The sequence below is a fragment of the Eleutherodactylus coqui genome, chromosome 3 (genome assembly GCF_035609145.1).
Source record: "Eleutherodactylus coqui strain aEleCoq1 chromosome 3, aEleCoq1.hap1, whole genome shotgun sequence".
Classification (NCBI taxonomy): domain Eukaryota; kingdom Metazoa; phylum Chordata; class Amphibia; order Anura; family Eleutherodactylidae; genus Eleutherodactylus; species Eleutherodactylus coqui.
The window spans coordinates 295,828,950-295,845,552 of record NC_089839.1 but is presented as its reverse complement, the minus strand read 5'-3'; the positions used below and the strand labels follow the sequence as shown (position 1 = coordinate 295,845,552).

At 48.2% G+C, this 16,603-nt stretch overlaps 2 protein-coding genes across 3 annotated transcripts in view; one reads left to right on the top strand and one right to left on the bottom strand.

The window, feature by feature from the left end:
• The window catches only part of OMA1 (OMA1 zinc metallopeptidase), a 66,011-nt gene extending 51,811 nt beyond the window's left edge, over positions 1-14,200 (bottom strand). The window contains exons 1-3 of the mRNA XM_066597763.1: positions 14,060-14,200; positions 8,768-9,220; positions 8,260-8,488 (exon numbers count right to left, since the gene is read on the bottom strand). Coding sequence (XP_066453860.1) covers positions 8,260-8,488; positions 8,768-9,210 — 672 coding nt within the window. The 5' untranslated portion in view covers positions 9,211-9,220; positions 14,060-14,200. The remainder of the gene's footprint in view (positions 1-8,259; positions 8,489-8,767; positions 9,221-14,059) is intronic.
• A 290-nt stretch (positions 14,201-14,490) lies between these two features.
• The window catches only part of MYSM1 (Myb like, SWIRM and MPN domains 1), a 45,818-nt gene continuing 43,705 nt past the window's right edge, over positions 14,491-16,603 (top strand). For both annotated transcript variants that reach the window (XM_066597762.1, XM_066597761.1), the window contains exon 1: positions 14,491-14,578. In XM_066597762.1, coding sequence (XP_066453859.1) covers positions 14,523-14,578 — 56 coding nt within the window. In that variant the 5' untranslated portion in view covers positions 14,491-14,522. The remainder of the gene's footprint in view (positions 14,579-16,603) is intronic.

The following is a 16,603-nucleotide window of genomic DNA, read 5'->3' as shown; positions in this document are numbered from 1 at the left end:
ATCGTCCGCTCTATTCACTTCAATGGGCAAGTTCAAGCGCAATGGAATGGTGGCACACTTGTCAAACCAGGAGGATGCATCTGGGGCGAAATCTTGAGATCAGTGAGAGATCTTAGCAGTCGGACCCCCAACAATCAAGCAAGTATCCCCGGTCCTATCCTGCTTTAAATCATCCTCTCCAGGCCACTTTCTTGGCTATATCTATCTCCACACAACTCTCCCAGGATCCTGAATGGCAAATTTGCTTTACAATGATAAACCCCCTTTTAAATATCACTGCATAGCATCTTCATATTTGCTGTTTAGAACTCCGGGAAAGCTGGGGGACAAACCCTGGTCTATAATATTGGCCCTGAGTAACGGTCACCCAACTTTCCCAGGTGCCTGACTGTCTAATTATGCAGGAAAACACCTTCCCTGCTCTTATATAACTATAGATCTAGGCACCTTTGCCATTAAGGGATCATAGCTAGCAGCCATTAGTATTCCTGTTATGTATGACAGATGATTGTAGATCAGGACTGTAGGAGAGCTGAGTGAGAATCACTGTAAGGAATAAACGGCAGCCATGCTGGAGGTCATACAATTGGGACTCCATAAGGATATATTAAAAAGAGTAACTAAACTTTTTAAAAACTTCTGCCATGTCACAGTAATTACTCCTGCTTGTTCTCTGCAGGGATTGGTGGGGGTCTCAGCGCCCGGACCCCACTGATCAATACTTCTGATATGTCATCATCACATCAAAAGTTTTTAAAAAGTTTAATTATACTTTAACCCCTGCACCCAGAAATAAACCCCATCAGCCAGTACAGCCCCACAAAGCGCTCACTCAGCTTTCCCAGACCCCTAAACGACAAATGTGTTTCATTCAACATCTGCTTCTTATGGAAGCGAACTGGACAGACGACAAATGAGATAAACGGACAATTATTTCCAGCAGTCGGTGCTGTTATTTACCAGCTGTCCGCGACCGCGCCGCTGGCACATGAGTTCTGAGCGCCCCCCTGCTGCCATTTATTGGAAGACACAGCAGGGAACATCGTACAAACCAGAAAGTGACATGAAGGGAAATGTGTTCACATGTGCAGCCGCCGAAATAACTCTGAGGGCAGCAAATATGCTTGTACCGTCTACTAACCAACCTAAAAGGGATATTCTCATCTCAGCCTGTGGTGCCAACATAACTCCTCGGCAGCCACCTGCTGTCCCGGGTCGTGTCCGACTCCAATCCTTCCTTCACTCCCTACTCACTTGTTCCCTTGTGTCACCTACAGCCCAACATCTCCGGAATCCGCCCTTTCCTTACTGTGGAAGCAGAAAACACTTTTATTGTTGCTCTGATCCATTCAACGAAGCCTCCAGCCCGAGCCAGTCGCTGCCCCAGTGCCTCCACCCCATGCCAGTCGCTGCCCCGATGCCTCCACCTTTTGCCAGTCGCTGCCCCGATGCCTCCACCTGTGCCAGTCACTGCCCTGATGCCTTCACCCCGTGCAAGTCGCTGCCCCGATGCCTCAACCCCGTGCAAGTCGCTGCCCCGATGCCTCCACCTCTTGCCAGTTGCTGCACTGATGCCTCCACCCCATGCCAATTACTGTACCGATGCATCCACCTTGGGCCAGTCACTACACCGATGCCTCCACCTCAAGCCAGTCGCTGCACCAATGCCTCCACCCTGTGCCAGTCACTGCACCAATGCCTCCACCCCATGCCAGTTGCTGCCCCAATGCCTTCACCCTCTGCAAGTCGCTGTACTGACAACGATGTCTCCACCCCGTGCTGGGTCCTACACACCGATTCCTTCCCCCCATGCCAGTGTGAACTTACCTTTATCGTTCCGGGTAAAAAGAACCCATCACTCTGTTTATCGCTACATCGTGCAAAACTGAAGAATGATAATTTGCTGTCGTTCAGTTTCTGCAGTCCATCTATGAACGATTGCCTGTTTACTCTGGAGGCAGCCGGCTGGATGAGATCTCAGGCCCGCTCTGCCTCCATTTAGTGAGTGCTTATCGCCCCCGTGTAAAAACTCAAGAGCATTAATGTTGGGACAGCTTCATAGTGTAAAAGGACCCCAAGTTCCTCCATAATCCGAGCCTCCCACTTCCATCTACAAGACCTCTCTTGTGCTGCACCTGTTCTCTGGGACGCGCTACCCGAAACAGTCAGATGAATCCCCAAGACTCACAGCGACAAGTGAGCCCTAAAACACATCTCTTTACGGGAGGTCGATTACATTCTCTCATCTAAAGGCTCTTTTACACAGAACTGTCAGAAGCGCCCGACACCCAGAGACACTACTATGTTTTTACAAAGGCGTGACCATCATTCAGTGAATGAAGCAATTGTTCCGTCCGCCTCCATTCACAGTAAACAGGCAGCTGATTTTGTTTGATTTGCATGCCTGCATGACCCAAACGATAAACTAATCGGTCGTCATGACATTTAAATTAAACAATTATCGCTCAGATCCCCGCAATCCAGAGAGGATCTGAATGATAATCCTTCAGTGTAAAAAGGGCCCCAACTGTTCTCCATTTATCCCTCTTGGAACCTGACCCTATCAACCACTCCCCCATCTCCTCATAGACTGTAAGCTCTTGTGTCCCCCTATTCCCTCATAGACTATAAGCTCTTGTGTCCCCCCATCTCCTCATAGACTGTAAGCTCTTGTGTCCCCCTATCTCCTCATAGACTGTAAGCTCTTGTGTCCCCCTATTCCCTCATAGACTATAAGCTCTTGTGTCCCCCCATCTCCTCATAGACTGTAAGCTCTTGTGTCCCCCTATCTCCTCATAGACTGTAAGCTCTTGTGTCCCACTATCTCCTCATAGACTGTAAGCTCTTGTGTCTCCCTATTTCCTCATAGATTGTAAGCTCTTGTGTCCCCCTATATCCTCATAGACTGTAAGCTCCAGTGTCCCACTATCTCCTCATAGATTGTAAGCTCTTGTGTCCCCCTATTTCCTCATAGATTGTAAGCTCTTGTGTCCCACTATCTCCTCATAGACTGTAAGCTCGTGTCCCCCTATATCCTCATAGACTGTAAGCTCGTGTCCCCCTATATCCTCATAGACTGTAAGCTCTTGTGTCCCTCCTATTTCCTCATAGACTGTAAGCTCTTGTGTCCCCCTATTCCCTCATAGACTATAAGCTCTTGTGTCCCCCCATCTCCTCATAGACTGTAAGCTCTTGTGTCCCCCTATCTCCTCATAGACTGTAAGCTCTTGTGTCCCCCTATTCCCTCATAGACTATAAGCTCTTGTGTCCCCCCATCTCCTCATAGACTGTAAGCTCTTGTGTCCCCCTATCTCCTCATAGACTGTAAGCTCTTGTGTCCCACTATCTCCTCATAGACTGTAAGCTCTTGTGTCTCCCTATTTCCTCATAGATTGTAAGCTCTTGTGTCCCCCTATATCCTCATAGACTGTAAGCTCCAGTGTCCCACTATCTCCTCATAGATTGTAAGCTCTTGTGTCCCCCTATTTCCTCATAGATTGTAAGCTCTTGTGTCCCACTATCTCCTCATAGACTGTAAGCTCGTGTCCCCCTATATCCTCATAGACTGTAAGCTCGTGTCCCCCTATATCCTCATAGACTGTAAGCTCTTGTGTCCCTCCTATTTCCTCATAGACTGTAAGCTCTTGTGTCCCCCTATTTCCTCATACACTGTAAGCTCGTGTCCCCCCTATTCCCTCATAGACTGTAAGCTCTTGTGTCCCCCTATATCCTCATAGACTATAAGCTCGTGTCCCCCTATATCCTCATAGACTGTAAGCTCTTGTGTCCCATTTCCTCATAGCCTGTAAACTCTTGTGTCCCCCTATATCCTCATAGACTGTAAGCTCCAGTGTCCCCCTATCTCCTCATAGACTGTAAGCTCGTGTCCCCCTATATCCTCATAGACTGTAAGCTCTTGTGTCCCCCTATTTCCTCATACACTGTCAGCTCTTGTGTCCCCCTATTTCCTCATAGACTGTAAGCTCTTGTGTCCCCCTATATCCTCATAGACTATAAGCTCGTGTCCCCCTATATCCTCATAGACTGTAAGCTCTTGTGTCCCATTACCTCATAGCCTGTAAGCTCGTGTCCCCCTATTTCCTCCTAGACTGTAAGCTCTTGTGCCTATTTCCTCATAGACTGTAAGCTCTTGTGTCCCCCTATATCCTCATAGACTGTAAGCTCTTGTGTCCCATTACCTCATAGCCTGTAAGCTCTTGTGTCCCCCTATTTCCTCCTCGACTGTAAGCTCTTGTGTCCCCCTATTTCCTCATAGACTGTTAGCTCTTGTGTCCCCCTATTCCCTCATAGACTGTAAGCTCTTGTGTCCCCCTATTTCCTCATAGACTGTAAGCTCTTGTGTCCCCCTATTTCCTCATAGACTGTAAGCTCTTGTGTCCCCCTATTTCCTCATAGACTGTAAGCTCGTGTCCCTCTATTCCCTCATAGACTGTAAGTTCTTGTGTCCCCCTATTTCCTCATACACTGTCAGCTCTTGTGTCCCCCTATTTCCTCATAGACTGTAAGCTCTTGTGTCCCCCTATTCCCTCATAGACTGTAAGCTCTTGTGTCCCCCTATATCCTCATAGACTGTAAGCTCTTGTGTCCCCCTATATCCTCATAGACTGTAAGCTCTTGTGTCCCCCCTATTTCCTCATAGACTGTAAGCTCTTGTGTCCCCCTATTCCCTCATAGACTGTAAGCTCTTGTGTCCCCCTATTTCCTCATAGACTGTAAGCTCTTGTGTCCCCCTATTTCCTCATAGACTGTAAGCTCGTGTCCCTCTATTCCTCATAGACTGTAAGTTCTTGTGTCCCCCTATTTCCTCATACACTGTCAGCTCTTGTGTCCCCCTATTTCCTCATAGACTGTAAGCTCTTGTGTCCCCCTATTCCCTCATAGACTGTAAGCTCTTGTGTCCCCCTATATCCTCATAGACTGTAAGCTCTTGTGTCCCCCTATATCCTCATAGACTGTAAGCTCTTGTGTCCCCCTATTCCCTCATAGACTGTAAGCTCTTGTGTCCCTCTATTCCCTCATAGACTGTAAGCTCTTGTGTCCCCCTAGACTGTAAGCTCTTCTCTCCTGGTATCTCCTCATATATTATAAGCAGGACACGCACTGCTAATGATCAGATTGCTTATTAGTGATGAGGCTATTATAATAGTCCGGATAGCATGTTATAAACCCCCTGCACTGTAAGAACTTCAGCCTCCTCTTAGTTCTAGGTCTCTGCTGGCTGGGTGCTGCGGGCGCGCCATGTGCTTCGTAGCGCCATATATCACCCCCGCCATGCCGTCTATGATAATCCTGGAGCGGCAGCTCCGCGCGGTCTTATAACGCTGACGAGTATCTATCGAGCGGATTCGGCTCCCGCATCACTCATGACGGCGTTAGAAGGAAGTCTTGAGTGTCTTTATTACCGCATCAGCGTCCCGCTGCTTTTACTAGTTTGGCCTTGAAAAATGTTATTTCCCGCCTCTCCTTTCGCTGAAGTCGTTCTTTCAAAATTCATTAGTTTTTCGTCAAGGAGAATTGTTCACAGCTGGCACTTAACTGCGCAAATAACACATCCGTTTTCTATTGCTTAAGTAGACGGCGGCGTCATTCATCTCTACACGGGGAAACGCGGGCGGCTTAAAGGGATGTCCGCGGGACACAAAAACTTGGTAAAAATACATCCAACTCTGTTTAACCCCTTCATGACCGCAATAAGGCAGGAGGCTCGGGAGCCGACTCCACCCCCACACCCGGCGACTATCAGCTGTTGCCGACAGCCGCCCATAACTGCTATGACCAGACTTAGCTCTGATCATGGCTGTTAACTGTTTAGATGCTGCGGCCAAAGGTCAGCACACATCTAAACAGTCAGCTGGAGGAGGGGACTCCTTCCCGCACCCCTCGCAACATAATCAGGGGGGCACCGATGGGTAGAATGGCAGCGCAGAGCCTAATGAAGGGCTGCAACGCATCGATGCCTATCACGTCCTCCCCTTGGCGGGCCTTCATAGGCAACACTAAAAATCACTATATACTATAGAATCGCAATATATAAGCCATCAAATGATCACAAGTTCAAGTCCCCCGTTGCGACTGAATAAAAATGTAAAAAAACATTTAATAAAGTTTTAACAGTAAAAAAAATGAAAGCTTTAAAAAAAAAAAAAAAAAAGTGAAACAGTTTAAAACTTTCCCCCGTGTATTTGGCATCACCGTGCACGTAAAAGTCAAAACTATTAAAATATCACAATATCGCCGGGTCTAAGGACGGAGCAATACTGTTGGTTTTATGCTTTTAACCCCTTAGTGACGGCGCTATCGTAAAGGGAGGGAGGGAGGTAGCGCCGCTATCGCCCTCCATACAGCGCGGGCGTCAGCTGTTTATTACAGCTGACACCCACGAGCAATAGCCACGCTCGGCCGACCGTGGCTATTAACCCTTTAAATGCCTCTGTCTTTTCTGACAGCGGCATTTAGCGAATATACTCGTTTCGAGTAATTACTCGATCGAGCACCACGACTTTCGAGTACTTCAGTACTCGGGTGAAAAGATTCGGGGGGCGCCGGGGGAAGGCGTGGTGGAGCGGGGGGTAGCAGTGGGGAACAGGGGGAAGCCCTCTCTCTCTCTCCCCCGCACTCCCCGCTGCAACCCCCCACTCACCCACGGCGCCCCCCGAATCTTTTCGCCCGAGTACGGAAGTACTCGAAAATCGTGGTGCTCGAGTGAAAAAGGGGCGTGGCCAAGTAGGTTCGCTCTTCTCTAATTATGTGGTACAATAAATAGTGCCATTGAAAAATACAAGTCGTCCCGCAAAAAACAAGCCCACATACAGCGACGTCGATGGATAAATAAAGAAACTACGATTTTTTAAAAGTGAGTAGGAAAAAACAAAAATGGAAAAAAGCAAAAAAGCTCTGTCACTAAGGGGTTAACAGAGTTCAATGAAATTTTAAAAAGTTGTTATGCGACCCCGACAACCCTGATAAACTGGAAGCAGAAGATGCTGAATGGACAATGTCCCATGCTATGGATGGAAGTGCCTGTGGTGGAATGCCACGGATGGAAGTGCCTGTGGTGGAATGCCACGGATGGAAGTGCCTGTGGTGGAATGCCACGGATGGAAGTGCCTGTGGTGGAATGCCACGGATGGAAGTGCCTGTGGTGGAATGCCACGGATGGAAGTGCCTGGGCTCTCATGCCACGGATGGAAGTGCCTGGGCTCTCATGCCACGGATGGAAGTGCCCAGGCTGGCATGCCACTGATGGAAGTGCCTGGGATGGCATGCCACTGATGGAAGTGCCTCGGATGGCATCCCACGCTATGCTCTGATCCCGAAGCGCTGACTGTACTTCAAGTAAATTACAGTCAACCGTCACATGGCGCTAGAGATACATTGGTCACTCAGCTAGACCTGACACTAGGTACTCCTCTTTACAACAACCAACTACACAGCAGTCCTATCAATCTCAGCCAGAGGGTCATGTGATCATAAGGTCCTGCTTAGGCGCCCAATGAGAACTTAACAGGAAGTCATGGCGTATGTGATTAAACACAGGGTGGACTCTGCACACAGCTGCATTGTTCTCTTTGGGGCTACCAGCAGAATACAATGTAATCTCCCATTTCCCACTGAGAACACAGCATGTGGTCGGTTGAGAGATACTTTATCTCTCTGCCGCTGAAGGATGGGTTTTAAGTTCACCTTAAAAATATTGTTCAGATGAAAAGTGCATGATGGCTGCGTTTACATTAAACGATTATCGCTCATTTGCGTCCGTTTGAACAAACTGAGGGATAATTGTTGCGTGTAAAAGGGCCGTTATCCTGTTAGGGAGCGGTCACACAGCGTTTTTGTACTTGCTTCCTGACTACACTCAGCGGTTCGGTGACAGCTACTGAAGACAGCGCTGCGATGGGATCCCTGAACGGAGATACACATTGCCATTCTCTTCGATTGAGAGTCTGACACTTCTGCGGCGCCCGTTTTACAAGGTTCCTGTTTATTTCCGTTATATTTGGCGCACTGCACTATTCTTCACAATAGAAGTGAATGGCCCCATTTGTTTTCGTTCAGGGATTCCATCGCTTCGCTGTTTTCAGCAGCCGTCATGAACCCCCCAGCGCATCACATAGTGTGTGGAAGAACCCCGTGTGAATGCTCCTTACATGCTGCATTATACTGCAGAGCTGCGCTTCATATTCATTAATGCACAATACATTACCTACAGGATTCCGCACGCTCCGGGATCATACTCACACTTTCATACTCCACGTTGGTGAGCAGGTCGCAGTCCTTCTTCGTGAACACCAGGAGGCGACTGCGCCCCGTTATGGGAGTCTCCTCCAAATTGGTGAAGTAAAAGAGAATGATGACCAATCCCAGAGCTCCGGCCCCAAGGGACAGCCTCCACTTATTCCGTCGCACGCTCTCCTTGAACAGCTGCCGCTTGTTTGCCGGAAGAGACTTCCACCACTTTCTCACACTCCTAGAAAGAAGGCGAGAGACGTGTTAGTGGGAAGGGGGTGAAGACACACAGGGACTACAGACAAAGGGTTAATATAGTGCAAGGAGCAGAATCACCCACCAGCACGGAGTATTTTTATGCTGGTCACTGTGGTTATGTTGGCGAGGACCAGGCGGCATATGATGGTCAGTTTAATGATGTGAGGAAGGGTCTGGAGTCAAGTGGGCGGAGTCACACAATGGGAGGAGCAACTACTAGCAGCACCGAGTATTTCAGGACTGTGCTTACCTGTACACTCACCTGCCAAGGATGATCGCAAGCAGTTTCTGCACCGGTTTAATAAAGAGCCAGATATGAGGCGGCAGGAGGACATTGAGGCGCGGGGAGGTGTGGAAGGAGCGGCTGCACCCAGGGTCGCTTTCTGCTCTGATCCTCGCAGAGACCCCTGAGCTCGGTACATAACTAGCGCACATTACTGGGCTGCGTCCACCATTGATGTTTCTCAGGCCGCATCCTCCGTAGACCGGGGTCGTGGATGCAGGGGATACTGAGGACAAGGATGAAGTCCAGGGAATTCGGCGTCCTGCGGTGGGCGGATACGGTACAGTCCTCACGGCCTCGCCCGACCTTGTCGTATCTCGTGCCTTTAAGAAGCATCTCTTAGGGGTTAATGTGGAAGAGATGAGTCTGTGCAGGGAGGAGATTCTGTGTCTGGAGATGCGCAGGATCCGGGCGGCCTCCATCGTCGTCCTCCTAGAACACAGGATGAAGGATTATGAGGCGGAGCATCGCCGGCGCAGAGCCTTGTGGAGCGCAACGCCATTAACGTAGCATCGCTGGGCACAAGTGATGTGCATTTGCGTGCGGCAAAAAAAAAAAAACATGCACCAATTGAAATGGCCAGGTAGTCTAATGAGTTCCAGATTTGTTGTTTTAACTGCGCAATTACGCCGTGTTTCACGCATCTCCTTGCGTATTTTACGTGCATTGACTTCTATGGGAACGTTTGGTGCGCGACTGGGCAGGAAAATAGAGAGAGGTGCGTTTTTTGGGGGGTTATTTTGTGTGCGACCGAAATGTGCAGGAAAAATATGAGCGCAGGTCAACGAACCCTTTGATATGAACGGGTTCTATTCTCTGCATATTGCACGTGAAAATACACCTGTGTGTCGCTGGCCGGGGGGTGCGATATTTGGCTGAATTCCCCCAACCAATATCAAACTGGCCCATGTGAACGCACCCTTATGCAAACAGAGCCGCATGGCGCACAATGTACTTTATATCGTATCAAAACTAGAGATGAGCGAACCTACTCGGCCACGCCCCTTTTTCGCCCGAGTACCGCGATTTTCGAGTACTTCCCCGTGGGTGAGTGGGGGGTTGCAGCGGGGAGTGGGGGGGGAGAAGGAGAGAGAGAGGGCTCCCCCTGTTCCCCGCTGCTACCCCAGCTCCGTCACGTCTCCCCCCGCCCCTCCCCCCCGAATCTTTGCACCCGAGCACTGAAGTACTCGAAAATCGCGGTGCTCGATCGAGTAATTACTCGAAATGAGTAGGTTCGCTCATCTCTAATCAAAACCCATCTGCATTTCCGCTCTGTTGCTTAGCAACATTGCGTATAAACGCTGCACACACGCAATGTAATAGTGTATGTAAAGCGTTTATTACGCACCCATAGAGAACAGTAGGGCTATATCGCAAATAATACCTGGTAAAAAAAAGAACCCGCTGCGCTCTCTTTTACGTATTATACGCGACGTATAATGGAATGGATCAATGAAAACAAATGGACATTCATTGCCTCCTTTAACCCCGTATTATGCGCGCGCGATACGCCATTAATTTACGCTCCCGTGGGCCCGGCACCATTACAGCCATACCTGATTTCTATCTTTTTTTAATCTAGTACTGCTTAAAAAAAAGTTTGCTTTTCGTCGCCATCTTTTGAGTCCAAGAACGTTTTACTTTTATATCAGTGGCGCGGTGCGAGGGCTCCGTGTTTTTGACGGGTGACCTTTAGTTTTTATTGATATCATTTTACAGCACATATGACTTTTTAAATCATTTTTTTGTGGAGACCAACAAATCCGCAGTTCTGGACTGCATGTACTTTTGTCTCGCAGCATTAATAATACCGCATATGACAACTTTTTATTTATTTTTTAGTGACGACTGAGAAAACGCCGTTTTTTCTTTTAAAAGCTTTTAATATTTTTTTTTTATACTAAATAAACAAAAATACCTAACCCCTCGGTGACCGAGCTTTGTTCTGTTTTTCCATTTTAGTTTTTTCCTCCCTCCTTTTAAAAAAAATTTATTTATCCATCGACGTCGCTGTATGAGCGCTTGTTGTTTTTTTGCAGGATGAGATGTATTTTTCAGTGCTGCTATTTAATGTACCATATAATGTGCTGAAAAAGTTTTTAAAAAATCCAAGAAGTCACAGGGGCGGAGGAAGTCCCAAAGGGTTGTGTCCAGTTTCACGGGAGAGGGCCCCTTTAGGTGCTCAGGCTAGTACATAGCCTACCGCTAGTGTATATGCATGTGGGTGATGCATTTTTCTTGCATCAGCCTCACTTGATACATGTTTGTCTTTTGCTATTGGTCCTAAAAAACATATTTAAAGTTTTTAAATTGTATTTAACCCTTTCCAGTCCAATTTGTATCCTGGTTTTCCTAGGGGGGCTTACTCTTTTTCTGCTGTTATACAACAGCGCTATCTGCTGGCTAACGCCAGTACTGCATGAGGTGACACGTAGGATAGGCTCCGACAGCAGAGCGGCTGGCAATATACAGTAAGAGAACCCCGACGGATGTCTTCCAGCGTCGGAACTGTACAGGCTTAAATCATAATGTCTTCAGAGGTCAGACAGTGGATTGGAAAGGGTTAATAGAGGTTATATTTTAAAGGGGTCCTCTCCTGTGACACTTAAAAAAATTCTAAGTGGAAAGAAATGGAAAACAAAATTAAATTCCGCACAAACTGCAACAAAAATGACACGATAACGTTATTCTACGGGTCCGTACGATTACTACAATCTGCCGCCATCTTCTGCGCACAATAGCTTTTTTATTTCTCCATTGACGTAGTTGTGCTAGGGCTCATTTTTTGCGGGACGTCCTGGGGTTTGTGTTGGAACCGTTTTGGAATACATACGACTATATCCTTGCTTTTATTGCATTTTTTTCTTGGAGACAGGGTGACCAAAAAAAGCACATTTCTGGCTTTCATTGTTTTTTTGTTTGTTTTTTTACAGCGTTCACCGTGCAGGATAAATAATGCACTACTTTGATAGATCAGACTTTTGCGGATGCAGCGATACCAAATATGTATTTGTGTTTTATAATTTAGTTGATTTTCTTATAAATATGACAAAAGGTTTTTTTTTCTTTACTTTTATTACTTTTTTAAATAAATCAGTAAAACTTTATTGATCTTTTTTTTACTTTTCTTCTTAGTCCCCAGAGGGGACCACAACTTGCAATGCTTTGATCGCTCATGCAGTATGATGTAATGCCACAGCATTACATCATACTGCAATCTGACAGGCAGTCTACCATGCCACCCTACGAGCATGGCTTGATAGGCATTCTGCCATGATACCCCTGGGGCCTGACACCCACACGGCTCCCTATGAGCTCGTCCCGAGTGCCGATCGGGGGATTTAAATGCCGCTGTCAGCATTGACAGCGGCATTTAAAGGGTTACCAGCTCCAATCAGCTGCGCGGCCTGATCAATACGTTAAAAGGCGTATCGGTGGTCGTTAAGAGGTGAATTTTACTTTTTTCTTCACATTTTTTTTTTAGTCCTCATGGGGGACTTGAACTTGTGATCGTGGATTTCTCTTACAGTATAACCCAATACTATAGTATTGCATTAAGCTGTATTTTGGGCACTAATCTATCAAGACTTATGGCATATCTTAAGAAGGTCCTCGGCTGCCACAACTCATGCATGGCTCCCCGGAATCTCATGGGGGGGGGGGGGGGGGGGGGAGTGTTGGAGTCAATTAAAATGGTGTTATCTCTGATGGTAGCTGTTGTAGGTGGGTGTTGGCTGTCAAAGATAGCCGTCGCCCGCCATGTATGAAGTGGGCTTAGCTCCTGACCCTGCACAACACGTACGGCGCACATCAGAAGGGGTTAAATTTTCTTTCTTTTTTTTTTTAATTTTTTTCCACCGTCCTTATGACATTTTTAAGTGGGCAGGGCTTAATAAAAGAGGCGGGGCACCCACACGCCTATAAACTATAATTTACTCCAGCCGGTGTAAATTATAAAACAAGTCTGCGCCCGCGCACAGGTGGGATAGATTTGACTTTCTTCTGATGGGTGCCCCCCGCTCAGCTCAGTCACAACTCCCTCTGCGCCCGCATCCGACCCCTCCGTCGTCTTGTCCCCACCTCAAGCACCATCATGATTAATATATTTGTTACATCTTACTCCAGCGGGGAACTGCGTACAACATGGCGGTCTTCATAAACGTGCCCCAAAGTATATCGAAAGTGTAGGACAACATGGCTGCTCTCTACCAGAAACAGCACCACCCCTCTCCACAGGTTGTGTCTGATATTACAACGCAGTTTCACGGAAGTAAATAAGGTTGAACTGTAATGCCAAGCACAACCTGTGAGCAGAGGTTGGCGCTGTTTCTGGAAGGAAAGGCTCGTTCACATCAATGTTTCTGCTTTCTGATCCGTTTTACTTCCCGTTCATTTCAGTGGGGCTCATTCACACAGACATAAAACCGCACGGTTTTCACTGCGTGTCTAGGCTTGTCTACGCCATCTAAGTGCAATGTTTTACGTCCGCGTTGCATCCGTGCATCATCCGTTTTTTGTGTGCAAAAAAGGAAAATGAAAAAAGGCCTAAATGATGCCAGAGTGCGCAAAAATAAAAAAAATAAATAAAATTGCAGTGATCATGGCTGCTGCTGCACATGACTGCGATTCGTTTTAGGGTTCACGGGCGTGGACGTAAGTGGCTGGCAGATTATGCGCATATTTTTTTTACAAGCGCAATTCGTGGTGCTAAAAGCCAAGGATTTCTATTGGGCGGCTCACAGCTGCGTTATTACTTGCATGGATAAAAAGCGCCGCGCGTTCCATTTTGGCGCCAATATTGTGAGATATAATACAGGCAGCAAATACGCATGCTACTGCGGAATCCGCAGCCCCATGCGCCCCGTGAGGGGGGGGGGGGGATGCAGCGAAACACCAGATGATGGAAACCGTAATTTTTTTTTTATTTAATTTTTTTTTTTTTTTACAAACGCCTACCGGATCTGTAAATGTAATAAAATTCCGTCTCGCTAGCCATTAAATTTTTGTTTTAATTGATTGATTAAAAACGTAAAACAAAACGCCAACAAGAGCGAAACAGAATACTGACAGTTTGTAAGTCAACTTGAATGTAAATAAAAGGGTCTTTAAATAAAGATCTGAACTGCAGCGAACTCATAATAAGTGACCGCGGCACCAACTTCACCGTACACGGGCACAGTCAGGACTGACAAGGCATGCTGGGAGTTGTAGTTCCACAATGTCACGCCTTGCATTGTGCCACTCTCCAGCAGCTGTCACCCCCTTACTCACCAGCCAGGAAGGACAGGTCAGGTTCACGGCCCAGGACAGTCAGACCCTTCCATTTACCATCCGTCTGTCATTATACTACGCCTCCAGTCACGTCTACTCCAACCCGGAGGAAGGACGGACAGCACAGGCAGAGCTGTCACTTCGCCGCCATCTTGGTACACCCGCTGTTACAACATACTGCCTAGGAACCAATTTTTTTTACCATAATTATATAATAAAATATTCTAAAAATCTAAATAATTGCACAAGGATTAGTTTGGTGCTGAAATGAAGCTGTTTTCACAAAAAACAACTGGAACGGGTGTACCAAGATGGCCGCTTCCGCTTTCTAACGAAAATACACGGAGGAAACCAATATGGCGCCTGTGTGGAAGCGGAATGGGTGGACAAATATGGCTGCCGGCCAAGCTGATTGGCTGTAGTGCTAGTGACGTCCTGGAACGGTGTTTGAGGTGCAGAGAAGATGGCGGAGGAGGCGGATGTGGACATAGAGGGAGATGTGACCGAGCCGAGCCGGGGGTGAGCAGCTACAACGTGTGGCGGGGCACAAGAGCTTACAGTCTATAGCTGGGGATTGTTTTGCATGGTGACAGAGGAGCTGACCATCTAAAATCCCTGTTATTTTGCTGTGCGAATGTTGTCCGCAGAGCTTACAATCAGATCTGACCGTACGTCGCCGCCTTGTTTCCAGTGGGTCGGGGTTGCGTGTCGGTGTGACGTTTGTTCTCACTGCGCCATTTTTTTTTTTTTACGCAGCTGTGAGTGGCTCAGTAGAAATCACCGGGTATTGGCGTTACGCATGGGAAAATTGCGTTCTTAGCGCCCGTGTGAGAGCGGACGAAAGGAGAGCCGGAGTGGCTTTATGCGCACATTGTTGTGATGGTCGCTGTTATGTGCGAACGGCCGTCTGTCTGATCTTTTTTTTTTCGACCCGTGCCCATCATTGTCCGCCGGGTCCGCAGAACGCACATAAATACGTCCGTGCGGTCTCTGAGCGATCGCTCGCTGCTGTGGGAGGCGGCACGGCGAATGTGTCTTCAACGACTTAAACCCGCCAGAGGTGGCAGCGGTGAGCGTTCGTCCGCAGACCGGCAGGGACTGTTCCGTTGGGGAGCGCTCGCACGTATTCACGTGTTTTTGGGGACTGATGTGCGATGAGGAGGGTGAAATGTCCCAAAGAAGGCGAAAACCGATCAGCTTTTGTTCGGAGGCAAACGCCAAGCGAGCGCCCGCCTCCCTGCAAAGTTGTGGGCAGACAATGATAAGGGCGGCAGCGGATTTGTATTGTGGAATCCGCCATCACCACCCGAGCGGACGATCCGCGGTAATTTCCGCACATATTACAATAACAGAACATTCGTACGTCCGTACATATAGGGGTTGCGATTTCCATGGAAGCCTTCCGACCCGCGGCCCGTCCATTCCATTAACATTGCGGATAGGTTGCGGACACCGGCGTCGTCGCCTAGCAACGGCGCTGAAATGACCAAGATTTAAAAAAAAAAAACACCAAAATCTGTACTGCGTGTGTGTGATGGCGCACCGCCACGGCCATCTGCAGTACAGCAGGTACACGCACCCACGGCCATCTGCAATAGAGAAGGTACACGCACCCGCGGTCAGACCAGATTCCGCTGCGGACTCCTGCATAGGGAATGAGCGCGGTCTGTGCGCCGCCGGCTGTACTTGTTCACACCGGGCGATACTCAAGCAGCGATTATTTCATGAGGTTCTTTCACGCAAGTTTATTTTGCGCACATTTTGCTTGTACAAAAAAATACGCAGCGCGCTCCATCATCCTGCGCAGAGAAAAAGCAGGTATTGAACGAATTACACGAATTGCCTCTTTCAGCGAATGGGAGCGCGGTTGTGTATTTTTTTTTGCGCGTACACAAGAATGACAATAAAACGCGCGCATGCGTGCGCAAATGTACACGTAAATGCTCTTATGCCTGTGTGACCCGGGTTGTAGTGAATACCGAGGAGTGAGAGGCTGCAGCGCCTCTGATGGCCGCCTTTGTCATAAGGGCTTATTAACACAAGCGAGACGCACGAATCTGAACGCCATTTATTCGCTTGAGCGTCCCCCCCCCCCCCCCCCCCCCCCCCCTCCCTCCCTCCCTCGATGCTGTGAGGATAACAATCGCAGCCGCTTCTACCTGTTGGTTCCCTTCGGAACGTCCCGCCTATTTTCAGTGGGCCCTTTAAATGCCTCGTGTACCGTGATGCTTCCCGTTGAAATCAATGGGAACGTTTGCGGCGCTCTGTCGCGCGTAAAACAAGCGGCTGAGGATCGCAATTTCACAGAAGTGATGCGTAGTTGCAGCCGCGATATCTCGCCCGTGTGGGTGTGGCCTTGGGGTGTATTCACACGGATGATGCTGTCACATCCGTTCATTCCGTCTCGGCATAGAAAATGAACCCATTCGTTGGTTCAAGATTGCGCAATTTCTACAGATCCGTGCGAATCTCACACAAGATTGGGACATGAGGTGGTGGGTATCCCGCCCGACACGTGGGTGGGCCGTCGCTGTGCCCGAGAGT